The sequence below is a fragment of the Cariama cristata genome, unplaced genomic scaffold (genome assembly GCF_000690535.1).
Source record: "Cariama cristata isolate BGI_N322 unplaced genomic scaffold, ASM69053v1 scaffold1441, whole genome shotgun sequence".
NCBI lineage: Eukaryota > Metazoa > Chordata > Aves > Cariamiformes > Cariamidae > Cariama > Cariama cristata.
Window position 1 is genome coordinate 3,374 of NW_009600776.1, and position 24,837 is coordinate 28,210.

The following is a 24,837-nucleotide window of genomic DNA, read 5'->3' on the forward strand; positions in this document are numbered from 1 at the left end:
GAAACAGATGAAAAACAAGTCAAAAGTTTTAAAATTGTCATTGCTGCTTCTCCTGTAACGTGCAAGTGTTGCTCCAGGTCTTGGCCCATTAGTAAATACTGTTAACAAACAATACAAGAAATACATTCCAAGCATATTTGCAAGGAATTTTCAATTTCTGAATCTATTCTAAGTATTTGCACGTCCAACTTTCTCTTTCAGGACTGACAAAAGCTTCTCTGCAAGTCATAGAAAGTAACACATGCATTACAGAAATAAGAATAGCAGTAAAGTCTACAAAATGTTCTAACACATTTTTCTTACACTTTTCACAGACATTTCTTTAGAATAGTTCTGAAACAAGACTGTAAACTCACTCGTCAACCTGTCAGTGAAACAGGTTCACTATAAAAACAATTAATACCACAGATTTGTCTGCCAGAAGCTATGAACAGGATCATTTCTTATCCAAATGTAATTTTTTTCCTAAATAGAACAATACAGAGTTTTGTCAAACTCTCTTGATACCTACAGTGCACAAGGAAGAAGTCATGTTAGTCATCTGCAGCCGTCATTCCTTTCACTGGATCTTTTTCTCTCATCTGAAAGAGGAAACACTATTCAAGTACTGATTCTCACATGATGTTCTCTCAAAATTTATTGGTATGGAACATGTTAAGCTACCTCCTTTAAGTAAGACACTGATCATATCTGAGCATCCCAAATCAGTGTTTGTGAATACACACATGCAGGCACCATTTTTAGTTAAGCTGCAGGTCTGCTAGGGATCAGGAACCATTATCCAAAGAGCAGAGTGTACACGAAACTATAATGAAATATCCTGAGACATGAAGGAAGAGAGAGGTGCAGTACATGGCACAAATCATGGAACAATGTATTCATTATTACCAAATTTGTGTTTCTCATAGTCAGAACCCTGTTACATACCCCCACTACCTGCTTATAATACTTAGAGCTAAAAATCCTTTTACTGAGCTGGTTTTTGGAAACTAATGAGGACAAAAATGACCACTCAAGCTTTGGGTAAAAGCTAATAAAAGATATTAAAACAGTGAACGAATCATTGCCACTCATAACCTCATTACCTGTGGTTCAATACATTTAGTGGCTCAACAACAAACAGAAGTAGTCCATAATGATTAGAAGGAGATGCCAGCGCAATGGAGTCATAGCCAATCATTCAAACCACAAGCAGCGTGACCTAAATAGCAGGAGGACAATACACACTATGCTATGACAATGCAGCAGTCTTTCCTCTCTCTACTGTATTGGATACAAACAGTTTCTCACACAACCCACACCTGCCCTGCTTTTCCACTGACCTCATCCAGCTGTCTCTTGGTCTCCTCCTCCATCCTACGAATGTCCTCCATAGTCAGATCAACCCACTTATCAAGCCAGCAAAAGAGCTGCCGATGGAAGTTTGTGAAGAGACGCTTTTCTTGCTGCAAAAGGAGGAGGAATAAAACATACAAGCAAGCTTACTCATAGGGCAATTAACATGGATCTAACTGGATCATAACAATTTTCAGAGATGTGTACACAGAAGAACCAGCTCCCTCGCCCACCTTTATACATAACTGCCACAATTGGAAACTGGAGCTAGCTAAATTTTATTCTTTTAACAGAATATCTAGAGCCTTGAATCCCCAGAGAAATGCTTTTTTTTTTTCCCAAGCCTAGACTGCAGCCTGCATAGTGCATTGAAAGAATTAATGAATGCTTTAGTAATTTCCTTTGATTTGACAGTATTGTTCTGACTGAATAAAGTGCTCCAGGTTGGGTTTACTTAGAGCATGATAGTTCGCCTGAAGGTGCAGAAAAAAGGAGAAACAGAATAAAAGTATTTTTAAAATAATTCTTGATTTGCTAAAAACTGGAGCTTAGCGAGTATAAAAGGTTGACATACACCTATCTTGCTTTTTCTTTTGCAGTGATCTAAAAAAAGCCCAAACTTGTTTTCCACCTTTCAGCAGAGGTAACTAACGTGCACAAGCTACTTCAAGTTAGGAGCAATTTATTTCTATTTTATAGGAGATAAGCTAGACAAAATCATTATATTAGACAGGGGTATACAATGCCTGTTGGCAAGTTCTCATTAAGGAAGGACACTTCAGTTTTACCAATTATGGTTTCACATCTGATAACCTCCTCTCATCAAAAGCAGCTTGTCTACTTTGACACAAATGTGTAGCTGAAGAGATACTCCAAGGGAAAGGGATTCAAGACACTGCTTTGTTCAGGGCTTTTGTTACAGGTATTTGAAATCCTGCAGCAGCATGGTCATTCCTCCTTAGAGTCCTCTTTAGGTTGTATCACCAGAGAATTGCTTTTGCAGAAGCAGCACAGTAGTTTGTCAATATTAACCACTGAGAAGTCTTCATGATCCATTTTATGAACATGGCATGCCTGGAAAATTGCACATACTGACTCCCAGATCTAGCATCCTGCTGCAGTTCATGGGTTATGAACTCTGTCACAGAAAAAGCTCTTTTCATGATACCAATTAGTCATGTTTTAAGTTAATGAAGTTTCCCACCATCTGCTTATTTTTTAACACAGGTTTTTCAAGCAGCAGACTAGGCAAGGAAAACATGACTACAGCTCTAGGACTTGCTAGAAAGATCCTCAGCTGATTAGGATCAGGTAACCAAAGCTGTAGCTATCTCCCCACAAAAACATGTCTTGCCCCTGACCAAAATAACCCTAGTATATATGCATCAACTCATCATTCACAAATCAACTACCAAATGACCGCGGTTCTCAGGCCGATCTATTAAACAATGCAAACCAGACAGTTTACCTTCATACGTTAGAGCGAAAACAGTACAATAGCCAATTCACAGAACAATACAGCCCTGCCCTTATGTTAGCAGCAAATCAAATCCAACTTTAACGGATTGCAGTATATCAGGCAGAGGCCTTGACTGTGTTTATTGCCTCATGTGACAGGACCGGGTTTCAAGTTAGTATCTCCAGGCAGGATATACTATTAGAAGCCAAGGTGCTAAAGCAGATAGGAGATGAAACATGCCTCATTTCCACATCTCTCCCCATCAAAGAGCTCACTTACCTTCTGTATAAAGTTCTCAACTTTATTTTGCAGACCCCACCACTTGAACTTGACTGTTACCAGTTTGTAAGCACACATGTATGGACAATCTGTCTGTTTCCCCAGCTCCTTCTGCAAAGACACAAAGATATTCACATCAGGACTCAGGTCAAATGTCTTTAGGAAAGCAGCTCCTGCAGTGATAACTATGAAGTCTTTCCGCAATTCCTCACAATCTTCTTGCATCCTTACACCTTGCCTATATTTCATTGACAAGTTTTGTCATATCTTTGCTCACCCCTTCTCCAGAGTATTTAAGTGCATGATGAAAACAGACTACTTTCCTCCACAGGTAGCCTTCCCTCCATTTTGAGGATGGACCATTCCCTCCTCTCCTCTGTTCTCCATTTTTTCTTCCATCAAATTTATATCTTTCACTATCTTCACTGTTATGCCAAAGTTACTTAGTTTCCTTAAGTCTTTTGACAAAGTCCCTATCTAAATCATTTTTTAAATAGATTATATCATCCAAGACATCCACGTAATTACCAAGCCTTAAAGAAAACTCCACAAGGTTTGTAGGGTGGACTTTCCCACTTTCTTTTACAGGAGCCATATCCACTCTTCCCAAGCGTATCAACCTCAGCTTCTACTGAGTTTGCCTGCCAGAGATCAGACTTGCATAACCACAGTTGCCCAGATACCATTCAGGGTCCCTTCTGAAGACTGGTATCATATTTGCACTTCTAGAGTCTTCAGGTTCCAAGGATTTAACTTGAAGGTTAAACACTGCTGCTCAAAAATCAGCTATTTTGTCCTTGAATTCTCTTGGGTGAACCCTTGGGCTGAACACCAGAGAGCTCTGGCGATTTCTTGGATCTCATTCTATCTATTTGTACCAAACTCTTTCATTTCCTTTAACTTCAGAACAGATCACCAGCTGATTCCTGTGCTTCCTTCTACAGAAGTAAATCCAATGTTTTACATATGTATCTTTGGCGCCAAGCCCCAGTATCTATACTTCAGTCATGCAAGCTGATACAGGTCCTGAACTCATGCAATACATACCTTCCAGTTGGGACCCAGAGGTCCACGTCCAGTCTTGACAGACTTAAATTTTGCTGGATCTTCTTCTGCCTTGTAATCCTATTGGACAGACACACAAAATTAAATTATCCTACTGTTACCCAGCTGCTCACTGTCACAAAGGATTTATTTTTCTTGTGGGCAAAGACTAACCTCTAACTGCCTTCTCAAGAACTACTGTTTTCAGACTTCAACATTAGGTCAGACGCTCTTGCAGGAAACATATTTCTGCCCCCTATGCTGTGTCCTAGACCTATGTGAAGAAGTGGTAACAGACTGATACGACCTTTGTAAGAACTCCTTTGAGGTAAGACTATCAGAAGATCTGTAAACCCTCAGGACAGGTTTCCTGTAACCACTCGTTCTTTGGGAGCTAAACACTGCTGCTGCAGAAAATAGTTATGCTCTCTGGAGCTGTAGCATCTAGTATTTTTCACAGCACTGTATCAGTGTGATGCTCACGTACTGCATCCTAGAAGACAAGTACAGTCAAACTCACAGTACCATCAAAAAGAAAGAGGTATCAGTTATGCTCTCTATTGCAAAGGAAATAATTTACAGCATTCCCCTCCTGCATCTTGGATTATGACTTGGGTGTGTACTCTACTCCTACTCCAAATTCAAATGAAATGAAAACAAACTCAAATCTTAGTGTCAAAAGTGATCAATTGGTACCATCTTCTTCGGGAGTCTTCTGTTCCAGGTGAATTCTCCGTGCTTTCTGACGGCATTTAATTCAGAGTAGTTTGTATTTGCAGATATAGCTTAGTACCTGCCTAACCTATCAGAATCAGATGCTACTCACATTCTACGAATTCACCTTTTATTGGAAAGAAAAGCTAAAATAAGTACTAGTTCTGGTTTAAAGCCCAAAGCCAAGTTTGAGAACAGGTAAATTAGCTGTATTTGAATGGTATCAGAAATGCCAAGTGGGGAAACTCTAACAACTTTCCATTTTTATATAGTTGGGTTTTTTCCAGAACAGTACAGAAACATCCCTTAGTTTCTTACAGTAACTGCAGTGATTCTTAGAACAAAGTATTAGCTACGTGATTTCAAGATACACTTGTGAAGCCACGGGTCAGTTTCAAAAAGGAGACAGTTTAAAGAAGATCCTGTATGGAAAGGGCAGTGCCATTTCTTGCTATTCAAGCATTATAATCAGCTGCAGTCCCGTAGAACTACATATATACACTGGTACATGCACTGAACAGCTAAGCAACACATTTTACAGATCGTATTGACACAGCTTTTAAAAGAGCTCCTCCTATAGCTTGCTTAAACACTTTTAAGGAATGCCCTTCCTCCTCTTTCCATCCTCTCATTTGTCCTGTTACCTGTGCCCATCCCTGGGAACAGAGTTTTTACATTATCCTTCTTTTAGCACAAGGCCTCCCACATTAGGGAGCTCTTAGCCACCTACCATACCTTGGGAAGTACTTGACTCCGATCAGCAATGTCTATATAAATAGCTTCTACATTCTTCCATACATCTGGCTCCAGTTTATGAACCTGCAGTGAAAGTATGAGACTAATGTAACCGATTCAACTACAGAACACTCCCATTCTAAGATCGTTAAAAAACCAGATGGAGATGCAGAGACCCAGTGTTCCCCTTCCACATACAGGGAGGACACCATGGTAAACACACAATACGAGATCTTCTAAAGAAGCAAAGGTGCTCACACAGAACAAGCGTTTGGGGGACAATTTTATTCAGCATATATGAGAAGCCAACAGGAGGGAGCCTCTGCCTTGCTAGTCCGATAAGCATGTCAAATCCAGGAACGCAGCGAATAGACAGTTCCACGCAGTGATTCTCTAATCTAGCACAGAAAGCAGCATTGTGACATTAAAAAGAGGAATAAACTACATGACACAAGTACTTACATTCTCTTGTGTTCCAAGATCTGATTTATGCCAGGTTTCAATTTTGATCAGGAAGTCATCCTTCATATACTCATTCTGTCATCAAAATAAAGCTTCTTGTTATTCTTTGGATATGTAACTTGTCTTCTTATTAGCTAGATAAGCATTAGGAAAGTCAACTGAAAGAATTATAACTTGATTGGGGCTTGACTTAGGGAACTTCTCAATTATCTGTAAACACATAATAGCTTTTAGCAAAATTGTTTGATCGCCAAATGCATAAGATCAAACAAATCACAAGTTCACTGAAAAAACATATGTTCCATTGTTTTAGTGAAACACTTGGAGTTTATAAATAGCTTTTTCTTTAAAGGACAGTATCTGCCACTCTAAATAGAGTTTAGAAGGGGTAACATAAGTTAACTAGGCAGAAATCATCTTTTCAAAGACACTATTGATCTAGCACTGAGTACATATTTGGATGCAACTCTTCAAACGAAGAACAATATTAAACTGATGCGTTGAGAGCTTTTGACACTGGAAAGGGAAGAGACAAGAAGCTCAGTTCTGCCAAGTAAGCCAAAAACTTTCCATTTCTCATTATTAGTGTGAGCAGAAAAGGACTTCCAAAGGTAACCTTATCCTCCCTCAAGGGAGTAGAAACAAAAGCAGAAGCCAGTGAAACACTCAGCATATAAAAAGGAAATATCAAATTCAGAAGACAGATTACTCAAAGGGACATAATGGTATGAGCTAACTTTCTTTTAATCAGTTCATCTAGGCAGTGGTACATTCCCATTTGTAAAGCTGAGCATTGCTGCAGTAAAGAAAGATCTCTGTCCTAGTTACAAAGTGTTCGTGGATATGCCACAGTTGGTAAGGGGGTTTAATCTACATGATCTTACAGTGACAAATGCTAAAATGTCTTCAGCTCAGGCTGAAGAGCTTCTTATACCCAGAATGCTTCATTTCACATACGCTTCCATAGATCATCAGTAAAAACAATACTTACTGTAATAACTGGTCCGAGAAATCAATACATGAAAAGAGAGAGATACAGTACTTTAGTGAAAAAAAAACGTACAGCAACCATCGCCCTCCTCCCACTATCAGCAAATCAGGGACAACTTCAGCTTCCCACTGGGCTGCTGATACTACTGAGGAAAAAAACCCAGAAGTCAATAAAAACCAGCTAACTTTCCCCCCTCTTCTCCTCTGGAAATTCTCAGACTTGGAGAAACCCAGAGGAGCAGCAATTAATTATGTACTGGCACTTCTGCTCTCTGGACTCCAGCCAGCTGGATGAGAAGATGGAATAAGCATGTTCAGCTGACAGCATTTTACCAATCCTTTCTCAGCTTGCAGATAAGAAACCTCTCCATAGTTCTGAAGCAAACGCATGCTGGATTTCAGGCCGGAGCAGACCTCATCACTTCTGCATGCAGTAACCAGACCTTCTGCATCTCTACTGCTCATGGTAACTAAATTCCCTGGATAGTAAGGCTCAATTATTCAACACAGAAAAGCAATTAAAGATCCTGTAACAGGCAGTATCTGTTCTACCTGAGCCATCAGAGTATGTTAGCAATTCTACTCAAGAGTAAGGGTGTCTGAAGCTAGAGGTGAACTTTGCTGGTTTGTTCTGAAGTTTAACATGAGGGCTTCACGGAGAAGCAATTTTGTTTTAAAGGTACTGTTACAATTTGTGAGTTTCCAACCCAACATCCTGTAGACAGCACCATCCCGTATCACCTATCACACACATCCAGCTACCTTAATTGCCTACTGCTGGGCCTTGGACTGTTCTAGACCCTGAACAATTTGAAAATTGCTTTTTACAGCAATTTATAGAAGGCTAATTATCTAGACTGACATGTTGGGGTGGAGGGAGAGGACAAGCAAGCACAGCTGAGGCTAATTTTTAAAAGGCTGAACTTCATCTCGAAGAACATTTCATTATTTCTGCAAGAAGAGATTTTTTTTTTCCTGCGAGTCCAAACAAAATACTGAATACACCAGCAGTAACTATAAACCAGAGCCTTCCCACAACTATGCGCCATGACTATGCAGCTGCCTTAAAACAGGTTCCTTCACCTTCCTAATTTCTTCTCTGTGGGGAAGACTCCTCATTTGTAAAGCAAGCAAATTAATCTCTCTTACAAATGTCCATTAAAACTTAGATGCTCAGCTTGCAACAAATTAGGGCCTGCACTTGCGGTGTTACAGCATCAACTCCTACACATTTCAGCTGCAGTTATAACTTCTCAATTTCTTGACATTTGGCCACAGGCCATGCTGACACTCACAGTGTGGAACACACATCAAATTTCTTTTCTAAAAACATTTAAGCAACATTAATATTTAAGTCAGACTGCAGAAAAGAACCAAGAATACTGTTCTCCCTGGCACCACCCCACAGTTTTAACTATTAGGCAATCCTCATTTCATTTTTACTGCAGAATTTGTAAATGGATACAACAATAATCTCATTTACAGTTCGTACTCTCAAAGGAGCTAAGCAAGGCTTCCATTCAAAATACATAAAACCAACATATTAGAGCACAAACAAGTGGGCAGAATCGCACAAAGTTATAAGCTAGCCATTTAAATTCCTTCAATCTGCAGTACATCTTTGATAATGGTATATAATATGCATATTAAAGTAATAACTGAGCTTTTCAGAGGAGATATAGGGAAATGTAAGAAGGATGATCTTGTATAATTAAAAAAAAATACCATGAGGCACAATTAACTAAGAGTACTGCTTTATTCAAATTAAAAAAGCTCTGTGTAATAACTGACGTGCAAGTAAGCAGTGCTCCAGAGAGCAGCACACTAATATCACCTTGGTACAGGAGGGCACAGGCAGAAGTACCACTAACTCCTACCCAGTCAAACCAGGTTTAGTTTTTACCGTGTCCCTGGCTTTTAAATTTCAAACTCTAGTGAGAGGGCTGAAAGCCACATCATTTGGTATAAGCCAGCACAGCATTTTACACTGCACAAAGATTTACTTGAGGCCAACCAAGTCTTCTCACATAGGACCAAAACACCCGAGCGTGTCCCAAAGTAAAATGATAACGCACAAGGCAGCCTGCACCACATACATGGGTTCTTCCTTCCTGCCCAACACTAGCAAGTGAAGGTTTCAGCAACTTTTCTGAGCTTTTCTTGACTCACTACAGGCTGGCAGATTCTCTAAACAGATTTGTCAGCCTCCGCATAAAAACTGCCTTCTGCTCCAACCCCTACAACAAAGCACTTTCTATCTCATATTATATTGGTGTTTATTACAGTTGAGGATTTTTTTTTTTTTTGCTATGTTATCATTTCTAGCATACCAAAATCTGAAATTTATTCGACTGTGTTGGAAAGTCTTGTACTTGATTTTAGTATCACATTTTTTACACTTAAGTGAATTTTAGCACTGTGTAACTGAAGGATAAGCCCCTAAGAGTGACAAAACAAAGTTAACTCCATACCTTTGTTTCAGAAATTGGTGAAAAAGAAAAAGAAAAGGAGGAAGATATAGCTAGGCATTATGCCTAACAAAACCTACTGGAGGCACCTTAGTCAGATCTGTTTTCATAATTTAAAGAATTAATGAAAGAACTGTTTGCATTTAAACCAGTTCAGTGTACTTAACATAGACATAAAGTAGACATTTACTAGCTAATTTAAGTAATATGCAGCAAGAAAACTGCATAAAAATGAGAAAGATAGGTTGTAAATAACTTTGTTTCAGCATCTTGAATTATGTGACACATTAAAAACTTATTCTGCAGTTGATGATGGCAGTATCTGAATTTTGTATTTGAAATATCCATTCCACTAGCCTGCTGCATGTAATTTCACATACCGAAGTAATGTTATCCTCCCTCACCGCAAAGCTTTTTCCTTCTTTCAAAAAACTTCATTTAAAATTCTCTTAAGCAAATTGTTGAAAAATAGATTTTTCTAAATTGAGTTTCAAGAACAGTTGGAATTTTCAAGTTTACAGTTCCCATAGCAACTGTACCACTATCAGATAGCAGAATATCTATCCTTCAGAGATAGAGACAGCATAAAACACAGCCAAAAATACTACGTAAATTTGGAGGCGAAGTCAAATTTGCAGTTCCTACAACAACAAAGACCAGAAAAATAGTTGTGGTTAAACATTGTGGCTGATAACTTTAGTGAGTAAATAAGATACTAAACACTCCTGTAGAAAATTAGTTTGACATTATTTCACCACTTTGCACAGCTTCCACAGCCTCACCCCAGACTCTGGAGACGGATTTGCTTTACGCTTGTTGGATGAGATTTGGGTATCTGCATCAAGCTCCCAAGCCAGAAGCAACTGCAGCATTACCTGTTCAACCTTCACTAACCTCAGATCCTGCAACTGAGCAAATACCAATTGCACAACACTTGCTCCCATCAAACTGCACTAAGCAAGAGACAATTAAGGTCTTCCCTGTTTCCCTCTTGCATCTTCCATTGTTTTTCCCACCAGGCTATGCTGCACTTGAGTACATAAAATCATCTCTTATATATTCATTTTGCTAGTGTCGCACATCTGTTCTAACATTTGTTTCTTGATCTGTTCTTTTCCACTGTCATTCATTAGCAGGACATCAGACAGGGGCATTTCTTTTAACTCCACAGCACTATATTTTTCTTTTTCTGACCACAGAAAGGGCTTAGAGAACAGAAATCCAAGATTTAAGAGCTGAAACAGCTTCCTTACTGGTTGCCTCCTTCCTTATCTCCGCTATCCTTCCCTCCCCCCAAGGAAAGCAAAAAGCTAGCAATCCACAGTCCTTCCCCACACACTCACCAGTTCTGCAGTAGGGATAGGCATTCCATGCTTTTTCATGTATATTCAGAGCTCCTTCAGGGGCCAGCATTCTCACAAATGTTGGCACTTTGCTGCAGAATTTGGAAATGGGAAGAAAGGCATTGATAAGAACTACACGTAATGAGAGCTATGGCTCAGACACTCTGAGACAGGCGGAACATCACCTGAAACGCAGACACCAGAGACTTGCATATATGCACACTGGGGTAATTGGTGGGGTTCTCCCCATCCCCAGTACAATGATTTCCAGGGACTGCTGAATTGGACATGTTAATCTAAACCTTCTTTACATAATGAAAGGAAAGAAAGAAAGAAGAGGCGGGGGGGAAAGAGGCTGAAAACAGGTTGAAATCTAGGAGGCGTTTTGCTCTTTAGCCAAATTCAAGTATGAAAATACTGGGTAACAGGATTGTATTTGCTTTGAAAAGCTCAGAGGCAGATTCTCTTGAGACAACAGCCACGCTTACAAGGGTGGATAGGTGTACCAGTGATGCTCACTTCCAGCTGTACCACGTGCCAGCTGCTGTTATATTCCTGTCTTACCTCCATGTCTTTCAGCCTTTACATAATCTGTGATTCACACAGTCACTGCAACCCTATGGCATCTTCCTCCAGTTCCTCTTGCCCAAGGAACCTGGAACCAAGGAACTCTGGGAATAAAATGTTTCACATACCTCTGTAAGTGGTAGATCTTGTGTGTGTACTGCCCACGCTCTCCATCTCTTTCGTAGGGTTCATTCACCAGGACCTCTACTCCTTCACCTCCGCCAGTTTCATTTTTACTGGCTTCTGCCACAGAATACAGCTGTCCCACTTGATACTAAAGAAGTTAAAGACACATTCTTGTGATAGCTATAATTTAGCAGAAGTAATAACTTTACCAGAAGCTGCCAAGGATAAATTTATTATCTGGGGAGAAGGCAGAGAAAAGGACATCAACTTGCGCATCCAGATAAGCAGCTCATTTAATTTCACTTTGATGTAGAAAGCTTGAGAGGTAGGTAGGAGAAAAGCACTGCCAATAGCATAGTTACCTTTAACCCTGAAAGCTCAAGGTCCAATCAGGAGAAAGTAAAACAGATTAAAGGAGCATCAGGACAACATTTAAAGAAAACACACATGACCTCTGGCATACTGTAGCAAAATCCATAGTTTTTCACTTTTTTTGGCATACAGGTGTCCCACTTGTTCAGGTCAAATGGAGAATAACGGACTGCCAGTCCTAAATTAATAAGTATACAGTACTTTATCCAGAAGAGTCCTAAAGAGCTTCATGTGAAGTTTTTTGAGAAAATGGGGGGCAGGAGGGAAAGTGGTGAAGAACTGCAGAAGACAGACAGAAGATAACGGGTACTTGCACCACCTAATTTAAGTGCTCTGAGAAACATACTTGTTAGATGTGCACAACTTAGGAGGCCATTAGAGTCAAAGATGAACATCCCCCAAGTGCAGTTCAAAACAACTAAATAAGAAGCTTCAAGCAAAGAGGGTATTTGCACCAGTGAGCCTTCCAATGAAATGCTGCTCCCACTTAAGGCTGAATATACTGAAATTACCCTTCTTGGCCCTTATGACAAAGCCTACTAACATGCTTAAATCCCTCTTGCCAAAATTGACACTATGATCAGATGAGGTCATTTCTCTTCAGCGAACATGCACTTCCCTTCTGAACGTACTTCAAACTCTGTTCTGTCAGGTCCTCTACAACCAAGCCTTTTCTTCCTTCTCAACTGCCTTTATCCACCCCCAAATAATGTTTTACTTCCACGTAACTAAATCCATTCTAAAAACTTTATCTAATGAAATAACTGAACCAACTACTGTCCCAGATGACCAGTAGACCCATGCTGCCACTGCTCCCCCTATTATTTTTCCTATTATCTTTGTTTTGGGCTGTGGAGTTTTCTGTATCACACTTCCTCTTAGCCACAAGCACTAAATCACTAACAGGGAGAGCACAGAATTTCAACATGCAGTAAAATTCTTACCTTAAGATCATTTTTCAGTCTCTTACAGACACTCACTTGGCATCATTATTTCCCAGGAATCACTCAAACTACTTGATACTATACAATCTCTTTCATAAGAACCACGCCCAAATGTTTCACAGGGAAAAATAGAGGAAAAAAATCAAGAATATGAGCAAAAGAGAACATTATTCTCTGCAGAAGATGTAAATCCTAATACACTCTTGCTTTTGGTAGCGAAAAAAGGGATGCAGAGCTCCAAAAAAACCATCATCAAACGAAGAAAATTCACACAGGTGTCTGAGACAAAGTTAGACAAGCCGATAAGGTTTGAGGATGAAGAAGCTAAAGCACTAAGTCAAAAAGAAGTGTTCAAACTGAACAGACTTAAGTCTTCAGAACTGAAAGAGAGCAAAACCAGTCACTGTTGCCAAAGGCAGTACAGACAGGCGGTCTGAAAGGATAATCCACAAAGTGTTAGGCATCAAAAGTGCAATGACTGAAAAAGAAAAAAAAAAAACCACCACCCAGAAAGCAACAGAACACCGTTTACGCCTTCTTCCTTTTCCCCAGGATAAGGCTGTGCATCAGAATCAGTAATAGCACTTACCACTCCCTATACTGAAACCCAGGCTGGAAAAGTGGAATACTGCTCAGAGTTGACAACCCAGAAATACTTCACTGGGCTGGTACAACTTCAGTAATGAAGAAAGATTTCTACAGTGGTTAAATTTTGTTGTCAGAGCATGCAAAATAAAAACAGTACCCAAGCTCTATGGTGTTTTGTACCACCTGGTGCTAACAAAGACCAAGAAAACATTTATTCCTATTGGAAGAGTAGTAGGTGGCAAGCCAAACTAATAAAGCTACATGTCCTGGCCTCAGTTAATCTGGGGCAGGGCAAAAAGCACACCAGACCATTTTTGAGCTAAGAGCAACAGCTCTGCTGGATCTCCCCAGAAGGTACTGGCCCAGGTTACACAAGGACCCCTCACTCCGCTGGGCAGTTCCTGCACTGTCACCAGCAGATTGGGTTTCAGTCTGGATGTTGGGCTGCAATACAACTCTCCGCCTTCTGACATTTCATACACTACATTGCTTTCCTTATGACTCCCTACAGACAACCCATACAAAGCAGAATACTCACCTCCCTCCAGAAGAGCAAAACATGAGAGTTGTGAAATCTTAGAAGCAAGTCGATTTAGTAGAGTAAGAACCACATGTACACCCATAGAGAAGGGTGCCATGAGTTTGGCAACTACAGCATTAGAGGGAGGACTGAATGGCTTTGACTGCTTTGCAGCAAGTCTCAGGACAGATCTCCAGAGGCACAAACTAATTCCTCTTAGTAACAGTCCCTCATTCATTCCTTCTCTCTTTTAAATACATGGGTCAAAGTTCAGACGCTAAGAGGATAAGCCCTTAGGTTTCGCATCTTCACCATTTAATCTTCCCTGTTATTTCTGATCCTTTAATCGCATTGATAAAAGAGGAAAAGGCCCAAATAAAACTGTCCCAATGAACAAATCCCACAGCATCTGCCTGCAAAAGTTAACAGAAAAACAGATTCTGGCTCCATGAAGCCCAAAGTGTCAGACAGACCTATCCTTGCAGACCTGACAGCTCCAAAAACCCTTCTTCTCTTCTGCAAGAAGTCACCCCTCTTTATCTGTGTCACAACACATCTTATACAGCTGGTATTCAGAAGACCTGAAAGAAAGGCCTCACATTGAGGTGCTGGAGAAAGTCCAGAGAAGGGCAACAAAGGTGGTGAGGGGTCTGGAGCACAAGTCTGATGGGGAGCGGCTGAGGGAGCTGGGGGTGTTTAGCCTGGAGAAAAGGAGGTTGAGGGGAGACCTGATCGCTCTCTACAATGACCTGAGAGGAGGTTGTAACCAGGTGGGGGTCGGTCTCTTCTCCCAAGTAACAAGAGATAGGACAAGAGCAAACAGCCTCAAGTTGCACCAGGGGAGGTTTAGATTGGATCTTAGGAAGAATTTCTTCACCAAAAGGGTTGTCAAGCATTGGAACAGGCTGCCCAGTGAAGTCTCCATCCCTGGAGGTATTTAAAAGACTGTAGATGTGATGCTTAGGGACATGGTTTAGTGATGGACTTGGCCGTGCTAGGTTTACGGTTGGACTCAATGATCTTAAAGGTCCTTTCCAACCTAAACGATTCTATGATCTCAATGCAGCCATCTTCAAGAACAGTTATTTTCCTGAAAGCAGCTTTGAACACAATTAATAAATAAGAGTCCTTTGTGTTTGGCAAGCTCCTTCCCATGTGAGAGGAACAAAGAGGCAGCACAGAATGTGTACACAGAGCTCTAATCCATACCAGCATTTCAAAGTGGCAGCTGGCAAGACACCCACACAGTCACTCAAGTCCACACCCTCAAAGTTGGCACTGTGCAATGTGATGTTGGTCACAATACAAGAGTAAAGGTTGGCACCTAAGATACAACAAGGTTTTTTTCTTTTTGCTCCCTGCAGTGTGAAAACATGTAAAACAACACAGGAGTGCAGTTTGCAGCTTGCACTTCAGCAGGACCACATTTTGGCAGAGTTTCCTAGTAGGAGACAGTCTGCTACAGTCTAACTCCTACACCCCAGCCTTCAAGTTTTAGTCATCACCAGGGCTTCCTTCCACCGTTTTGTTCCCATCTTACCAATTACTTGGCTAATTATTCAGCATTGATCTCTTTATTCATTAAGTCACATCTCCCCAATGCCTTCCTGATCACTAGTTTTCTCTTGAATTCCTCACTATTGGTTAAGTTCCATTTACTAGGGGTGAGGGGACTGAACACAGAATCCCTGGCAGATCACAGAACTACACTCCCTCAGCCCTATTACAATGCCTCAAAGTCATAATTAATTTCATTCTCTATCTTATGCACTGGCATCAGACTTTTGGCAACAATTTGCATGCAGAAGGTGTGAACTCTTAAGTCTTTCAAGCAAAATTACCCATATTGAAGTGAAATCAGAAGACTTTTGCTAGCCAGAGATGCTTAATGAGCAGCTACACAGTCAAGAGCCACAACACGTCTAGAGCCCTATTTAAGAGTTTTGTGCACAAGGAAATCCTTGAAAGCAATGAAGCTTTAACAGCTGTTTTGTAGTACAGACAGCAGCCGAGCACGAAGTGATGCACAGATGCGTCAGCATCTTTCCACACAGGAAGGGGGATGAAGCAATACACCAATCCAAAGCAGTAGTCACCCTTTGAGTCAATACTGGAAATAACCTTTCTTCTTAAGCATACCTTTAAAACTACCGTATCACATAAGTACGCATGCAAAGCTAAGTGAATTTTAGAACTCTTTCCATTTAGGGAACTGGTTCTTGAAATCTGGCCTATCACATGAGAACCACCAGACCTTGAAAAGGGGCATCACTCAGGAGACATGGTGACAATATGTAAGTTTGGAGAGAAATTAAGTTTGGTCAAGTTGGTGGTCTACCCACAATCCAAGCACACTAAGGTGTTCTCTATAGTATTTTTGTTGCTTCTCTTCTAATGACCTTCATTTGCTCTTCACTTTATAGACTTTTCAGTGGGTTACTCAAGTCTTTGGAACTCCTCCGATCCAGAGGAGAGGAATACACCTTCTGAAACAGATGACCCCAAGGCATCCTCAGACAAGGAGGTTGCTAGAGACTGACAGATTTACATATCGCCCAAAACATCAGTTTTCCATACAGGCAGCCTACGCACAAGGCTCAAACATGCCTGGCACTGAACAGCCAGCCAGGGAGGGAAAAGAGCACAGTGAGGGACTCGCTTTAACTGGATGAGGGTTAATCCCAGTATCAGAGAACTCAGAAAAACCCTGTGCTGGGTTCCATCCAGTCTAACCCCCCTCAAAGACACAATCTGTATACTGATGCTTTGACTTTCTCTTTACCTGGCTTCATACCTAGGAGTCATATCACTATTAGGCAGGGCTCCTGTTATTCAGGCAAAGGTCTTCTGTTTATTGAGCTCTGGAGTACCTTACCATTTACCCATAGCTTTCTCTAATTTGCAAGTTTGCATCCTTTGCTTACTTGATAAAGTTTATCATATTAGTCCTTTCTTTGTCAAGCCCTTCCCCACACAAGTAGCACTCAGGCACAATAAAAGATCCAAACATATCTACTCTAATACTTTAGTTGGACTTCTGTTAAAACGGCTTGAAAGAGATTCATGCAGAAAGCATATAAGCTACAGGTACGGAGTAAGCAACGGACACACTTTTGGCATTAAGAGCTTCATTCTTGCACCAACATAGAACATAGACCTAAAACGACCCTCTGATCAGAGGTCTAGGCTTTCCATCAGCATGTGATACCTGTCACAGCAGACTGATCCACAGGAGAAAGGAACTCAGTTTAGACATTGCTTTTCTTTTACTAGCCAGCCTCATGGCTGCACGAATACACTATATCAACTTCTAAACTGTGTTCTGTCAAAAGAGTAGAGAGTTATAAACGGGATATGCTTAAAACAGTGCTGCCATGATCCAGCTCACCACTTTCTACGCCACAGTAGCTGCCATATTCAGGGGATAGAAAAATGAACAAGAGTACTGTTATCACATCCCTCCCTAAGAGAACAAGCCCTTGATCAGGGTTCACAAACCCAAGGCTTACAGCCAAGGATCACAAGAAAAAAAAAAAAAGATTGGGGAGAAGGAATCTACTACAGAAGTGCTATAGACTTGGTGACTCAGCCATTTCAATTTCTCATCTACCTTGCTACTATGAACACTAAAAAAATGAAAACATTTATATGGCCAGATTCTCTGCAAGAGTGGTGTTCAATGCAGAAGGGAGGAAGGAAAGGCAAGCTGTAACTCTTAGAGAAAACAGCAGGGAATCAGCCACAGACTCTGCACAGCTATTCCACAGCCAGTTTGGTGATCAAAATCACCATGTCCATTATAAACTGCAGTTCTTCTCTCAATTAGAGCTTTACCTAAACAAAACCAACGTTTTCTTCCTGTAAAAGCTAGAGAAGACAGGTCTTAAAGAGTCCTAGGAAAGATACAGATAATCTTCCTTTTGCTATACCACCAGCCTCATAAATCAGAAGAAATTGTTGGTCTTTGTCCAAGAGTTTAACACAAAAGAGTTCCAACAAAACATAGTTTAAAGGGTGATTTAAATTTGTACTAAAGCTTCCTCTTCACGTTAAAAAAATAGAAAAAAGAACAATAGTGTTAATTAAAAGGAAACTGCACTTTAGAACAGTCTGACAAGTCAAGATCTGTAATCAACATATCTGAAAGTACTTTATATGAGAGATAATCAGTACCCTCAGGCCTAAAGAAATTACTTGGTCAAAATGGTGGTGAATGAATAACAGCTTACATGGCTCCTGAAGACAGACTTCTCTTGCATTTTCCAGTTTTTGTTCATACAAACTGCTTTGATCACAAGTTTATTTACAATGCTAAAGAAAGGAAGCAAGAAAAGGACTTACCTCCTCTACAGACACAGGCAGGATAACGCGGCTGAAAGGGAATACAGAAACAGAAAGTTAACAAACACCCCTGCAGCTGCAAAATTTACATGACACATTCCTCACAGCAATGGCTACACAGCTCTCCTCTCCCCCCAGTATTCCAGCATCCACCTAGTGCCAGCATCCTTCACACTTACTCTTTAGTCCCAAGACTATTTATATAATAGCCTGAAAGAGAATCAATACATGATAGAGCATAATTGCAATCCTATATTAAAACTGTATAATTCTCATAGACCCTTACTGGTAATACCTTACCAGCCTACAAATCTACACTGCATCAAAACAGTTGCACGTTCCTTCTCGCTACATCCTTTCAACAGTCACATCTTATTTCTCGTCAAGTTGTTGTAGAGCGTTGCTATGTGCTTCAGTAATTTTGCAGAGAACTGTGATAGTCACAAGGCATTGCACGATTTGCTTATACGTCCTATCCCGCAGGAAACAACACTAAATGGAGAACTATATGGAAGGCTTTCTCCGAGCTGACTGCAAAGGAAGGTGTTGCCATTTCCATCCGAGCCACTTTTTTTTTTTTTTTTTTTTTTTTTTTCCACATTGTGGTTTCCTGAATGCCTCTTAGAATCAACTGACTGGACTACTGAGCAAAAACTGCCAGAACTCACAGTGAGATTTTTTGAAAAGGACAAGAATAACAGTAAATTTAAAGCTGATAAAAATGCATGCATGTTAAGGCTTTTAAAAATATTATCACAGAGTCACAGAATGGTCAAGGTTAGAAGGGACTTCTGCATATCATCTAGTCCAACCCCCCCCAGCCAAAGCAAGTTCACCTAGAGCAGGCTGCACAGGAACACATTCGTGGAGGTTTTGAATATCTCTGTCACCCTCAAACTAAAGGATTTTTCTTCGTATTCAGATGGAACTTCCTGTGTTTCAGTTCGTGCCCGCTGCCCCTTATCCTGTCGCTGGGCACCAACCACTGAAAAGAGTCTGGCTCCATCCTCTTGACACTGGCCCTTAAAGTATTTGTAGGCATTGATAAGATCCGGGCTCAGCCTTCTCTTCTCGAGGTTGAACAGACCCAGTTCCCTCAGCCTTTCCTCATCATGGAGATGCTCCATCCCCTCATCATCATCGTTGCCCTCCACTGGACTCTCTCCAGTAGTTCCTTGTCTTTCTTGAACTGGGGAGCCCAGAACTGGATACAGAACTTCAGACGTGGCCTCATCAGGGCAGAGGTGAGGGGGAGGAGAACTGCCCTCGACCTGCTGGCCACACTCTTCCTCATGCACCCCAAGATACCATTGGCCTTCTTGGCCACAAGGGCACATTGCTGGCTCATGGGCAACTTGTTGTCACCCAGGACTCCCAGGTCCTTCTCTGCCGGGCTGCTCTCCAGCACATCAACCCCCAGCCTGTACTGGTATATGGGGTTATTCCTCCCTAGGTGCAGGATCCTACATTTGCCTTTGTTGAACTTCATCAGGTTCCTCTCCGCCCAGCTCTCCACCCTGTCCAGGTTTCACTGCATGGCAGCGCAGCCTTGTGGTGTATCAGCCACTCCTCCCAGTTTTGTATCAGCAAACTTACTGAGGGTACACTCCATCCCTTCATCCAGGTCACTGATGAATAGGTTAAACACGACCAGATCCAGAACTAACCCCTGGCGAACACCACCAGCTACAGGCCTCCAACCAGACTCCGCACCGCTGATCACGACCCTCTGAGCTCTGCCATTCAGCCAGTTCTCAATCCACCTCATTGTCCACTCATCCAACCCACACTTCCTGAGCTTACCTATGAGGATGTTATGGGAGACAGTGTCAAAAGCCTTGCTGAAGTCAAGGTGGACAACATCCGCTGCTCTCCCTCCATCTACCCAGCCAGTCATGCCATCATAGAAGGCTATCAGGTTGGTCAAGCATGACTTCCCCTTAGTGAATCCACATTAACTACTCCTGATAACTTTCTTTTCCTCCACTTGCTTAGAGATGACATCCAGAATGAGCTGCTCCATCACTTTTCCAGGGATGGAGGTGAAGCTGACTGGCCTGTAGTTTCCTGGGTCCTCCTTCGTGCCCTTTTTGAATGTTGGAATGACATCGGCTTTCCTCCAGTTCTCAGGCACCTCTTCTGTTTTCCATGACCTTTCAAAGATGATGGAGATATCGATCTCCAAAACTAGATTTGTATTTGACCTCTGCTTTCAGTAAGGATGATGTTGAAACAAGGAACCAAAGCAAGATACAGATATGAAATGGATATGACTACCGTGAGTGGAAGAATTCCTGTTGGAATGACATCGGCTTTCCTCCAGTTCTCAGGCACCTCTTCTGTTTTCCATGACCTTTCAAAGATGATGGAGATATCGATCTCCAAAACTAGATTTGTATTTGACCTCTGCTTTCAGTAAGGATGATGTTGAAACAAGGAACCAAAGCAAGATACAGATATGAAATGGATATGACTACCGTGAGTGGAAGAATTCCCAATTCTTTGGGAATCACTCTTAAAGAAACTACCATATAATGGGATGAGGAAAAAGTCTTCTTTATTTATAAACTGATTTTTAAAAAGCAATACTGGTGAAAATCAATTATTTTTTTTTTCTACACTAAAGGAATGTCACCAGCAAGATGCCACAAGAACAAACTGTAAGAGGGGCAAAAGTTTACAGATTATGCAAGATTACTGATGACAGCAACATTTTATGCTGGCTGCAAAATACTGCAGAAAGAGCTACTGAGAACTGCAGATAAAGTTCAGTGTCAATAAAAGCAGAATAATGCACTGTAGGCACTCGTTTTCCCCAAACACGTGGGGTTAATGAGCCCCAAATTAGCTATCACCAACAAATATCTTGGTGTCCTTATGGAAAAGCATCTGGAAACATCAGCTCAGCGGCAGTTCAAAAGTAAACACAGCATCAGAAACTGGAACACCACACATACATACACAGAAAAAAAAGAGACAGTTATGCCACTATAATCTCTCATGCATCAACATCTTGAATATTGCATCTCATTCTGGTCACCTCATCTCAAAGAGGATACAGAACAAGTGAAAGAAGGCAAAAAAAGATGATCAGAAATAGGAAAAAGCTTCTATGCGAGAAGAAAGTAGTTAGATTAGGCTTTTCAGGTTGGAAGGAAAAACAGCTAAAGAGTGAAGATACGGTAAAGCATTAGAGAGTCATGAATGCTGTGAAAAAGTGAATGGAGAAGGAACAATGACTATATCTTACAACAGAACAACTCAGGAAAGAACAAAAATCATTAGGCAACAAATCTAAGACCAATCAAGTGCACTTCTTTACATCATGCATACTTAAGTTATGAGATTCCTTGCCAAACACAAGAAGTACAAGCAATTTCAAAATGGGATTTGATCAATTCATGGAAGTCTGTGTGCCACTTGCTGGTAGGATATACCGAACAACAATCTTTCCGCTCACTATTTATATATTGTTTCTTGAAATATTTGCTAGAAGGTAAGATGGAAGAGGACCCTTGGTCCAATTCAGTATGGTGTTCCTTACATAAGGCAGAACCAAAAAAAGGAAATGGATTTCCACAGGTAGACCATGCCATCACGCATGACTTTAAGTTAGTTGACTGGATAAAACTGCAGTAAGAACGAAAAGAGGGATAGGATGATAAGTACAGGCAAAAGACCAAGAAACAGTGAAGAAGCAATGGCTTTGGAAGGGAGTTCAAATATTTTTCTTTAGAAAACCTGGCGTAAAAAGATTGATGTAAGCTAATGAAATTCCATTTAGGAAACTGGAAGACACTAGATCTGAATATTACCTTAGAGTTCAATGTTCATGAACAGAGAAACAGAAAGAAGTTAAATAGTTTACAATTCGTTTAGCCTAGCAAACGAAGAATGCGGGGGATGACTAACACTTACAGGTAGTCAAGTGATAAAGAAGGAGGAATGAAGACTACTCAAGAGGATCCAGAGGAAAAGTTTCACAGGAGCAGCAACGGGAACAGAGTCTCCTAACTATGGGGCAGGACTTGATCAACTTATGAGAAATTATACAATGTGGTTGCCTGCCATATCAAAGGCCTGAAAATGATGAAGAACATTCAAGATCTCTCCTAGGTTAAAATCTGCCTCAAATGACAGCAAAGGGAAGTACAGCTGCAGAGAAGGTCAGTGTCATCATTGTCACTTCACAGGAAAGGGAAGTGAGTCTCTACACTCTGATTCTCCTCAAGGTCTTCCGATGCAGTTTAAATCAAAATAAGGAGAGCAAGCAAGACCTCAACCAGCATTTATAAATCCTGAAACCAAAAAAATACAATCAAACAAATGAACAAAACCTATGCAGCTTGTCCGTAGCATGGATAGGTAGAAATGAAAGATAAGTCTGAAAGTCTGATAGGACATGAAATGAAAACATTAAAGCTATCACTGCATAACCATCAGTACAAGAAGCCGTACAGAAAAGACGATACAGATTGTCTGACAATAAAAGATGTGACATCAGGTTTTTGTTATATTGCTCTATTTCTGTAACGTCTCCTAAAATACCTATGGAGCACATAATAACACTCATTTGATTTAGTAGGGAAGATGTGGCAAGGGGTCACAGAGATGGAAGAATAATCTGCTCAGATGACATGGAGTTACAGCTCACTTATATTTTTACCACCTACACTATGTAGGCAGTAAGGCACCTGTATGCAGTGTTGGGGCAACCAGAACTAATCAAACAATAATAGCAAAGTACCTCAAGTAGCCAGGTCACACCAAAACAAGTAGTTTCTATATGCCTTAAACAACTGCTTCCTGGAACATGAGATTTAGTCAGAAAAACATCTCAAACAGCATGTACAAGGGGCATCTTTGACATACAACATCAAGGAAGATTTATACCAGAACCAAAACAGTGACACAACTCAGAACGTGCAACTGTTAGAGCTAGTTGGGAATCCCAAGAAGTCAAAAATAAATGCCCATGTCTAAAGTACAGCAGCAACCTTGACTGTCCTTAGAGCCACATATGTCTTAATAAAGACACAAAGAAGGGAAGAAAAGAAACAGAACAACATAGTTAATGACAAGACTTAAAGGTTTGGTGACCCTTCTGAAAATACAAATGGAAGCCTGTAAGAAGAAACAAATTCAGTAATTCTGGTCTTTTAACCTTTAGTCTTAAAATTAACACTTCACATTTTGTTTCTGAAACAGGCCGTGTGAAAGACCGGTAGATATGTTGATTTGGTGAGCTAAATGATGTCAGGTAAAATGACTTTTGGAAGTGATGCTCATCAAAATGAACTTTTCATACTCTCAGAAATCTGAAAATTCAATGTACATATGTTCCTATCTTTACGAGACGCCCTGTAGGTAGCATAGCTCACTGGCAAGTGAGCTTTACTGCAGCACAGGGCAAGAGATTCTAAGCAGAAGCATAAAAAAAAAAGATGTATGTGAATAGAAATAAACCAGACAGGTGCTATAAAAGTACATTAACCAACTGAATTAATAGGGAAAATATCAACAAAACAGATGTTATAGAAGAAGTAGTTAATTATCTTTTCATGCACCTGAAACTAAGCACTTAGCCCCGGTTTCTGTTTGCTATCCAGTTTAACACAGCAGAAGGTAATCGTGTCTCTATGTTACAAAGACCAGCTCCGCTGCTGCTCTTAAATTCTGCACTCCTATTGTTGGATAAAAATAGCAAGGGTTTAAGGATTGGTGAAAAAAAAAATAAGTTCATCAAGTTTAAAGACAACCACAAGGATCAGTACAACCCTCAACATAGTTTTAATATTTAAATCCACATCATGGTCCATGATCTGGCAAAGCAACTGCTATAAAGAGGACACCATCATGTAGGTAAATGTGTCTAGGAGAAGACCTGAAAACCCACTTTATCATTGGGATCACAGCTATCCTCTATAAGGGGAAGAAAAAAAGAAAAAGGAAAAAAAAAGCCTCTTCCATCAGTCAAAAGAAATTTAAAATGATAGAATGCACTTAACATAAGAATGCACTTAACTTAAGTTAACCTCAAGAATTCAAGAAATAAATATGTGCAGTAGTATGCATAGCTCAAAAACACCTATCCAAAGCACGCCGGTCCAAAAGAGCATACCACATCAGCAAGCATAAAGCACCTGAACGAAAGACCACAAAAAGCGATGTGACTAATAGTTACACACACTTAGGACAGATTGTCCAGCCTGTTTTCCACCCCTTCTTCCCCATCACGGGGCAAAACAACTGCAGCAGCTTCAGGAACAGCAAAGAAGTCCAAGGTGAGGTTTCCACATCAAAAAAATATTTTGGAGCTACCTTATCTCTGGCACAGTCACTCTTGTTGGAGTCTCTAGTTAGAAATTACACAGCTAAAGGAGAGGAGGGGGATCAAAACTAGGCTCGCCCCTTAGCCCTGTTACAACGAGAAGGGGGCAAGATGCCACTGCCTCCCACAGAAACCACCGTGCACTGACCCGGCAGCTCCCAGCCGGGCTGCGAGCCCACCTCCTGCCTCCGGTAAGGCCCTCGGCGCCATCAGCGTGTC

The 24,837-nt window shown here is 40.8% G+C and overlaps 1 protein-coding gene across 1 annotated transcript; it reads right to left on the bottom strand.

Annotated features, from left to right (window-relative positions):
* Positions 1–533: 533 nt before the first annotated feature.
* On the bottom strand, positions 534–18,497 carry PITPNA (phosphatidylinositol transfer protein, alpha; the record flags this gene model as incomplete). Its single annotated transcript, XM_009710136.1, has 11 exons — positions 534–581; positions 1,323–1,445; positions 3,074–3,184; positions 4,121–4,198; positions 5,567–5,650; positions 6,029–6,103; positions 7,020–7,027; positions 10,830–10,921; positions 11,525–11,670; positions 18,288–18,318; positions 18,467–18,497. Coding segments are annotated over 11 exons (827 nt in total), but the record flags the coding sequence as incomplete, so codon positions are not given.
* Between the last annotated feature and the right edge of the window lie 6,340 nt (positions 18,498–24,837).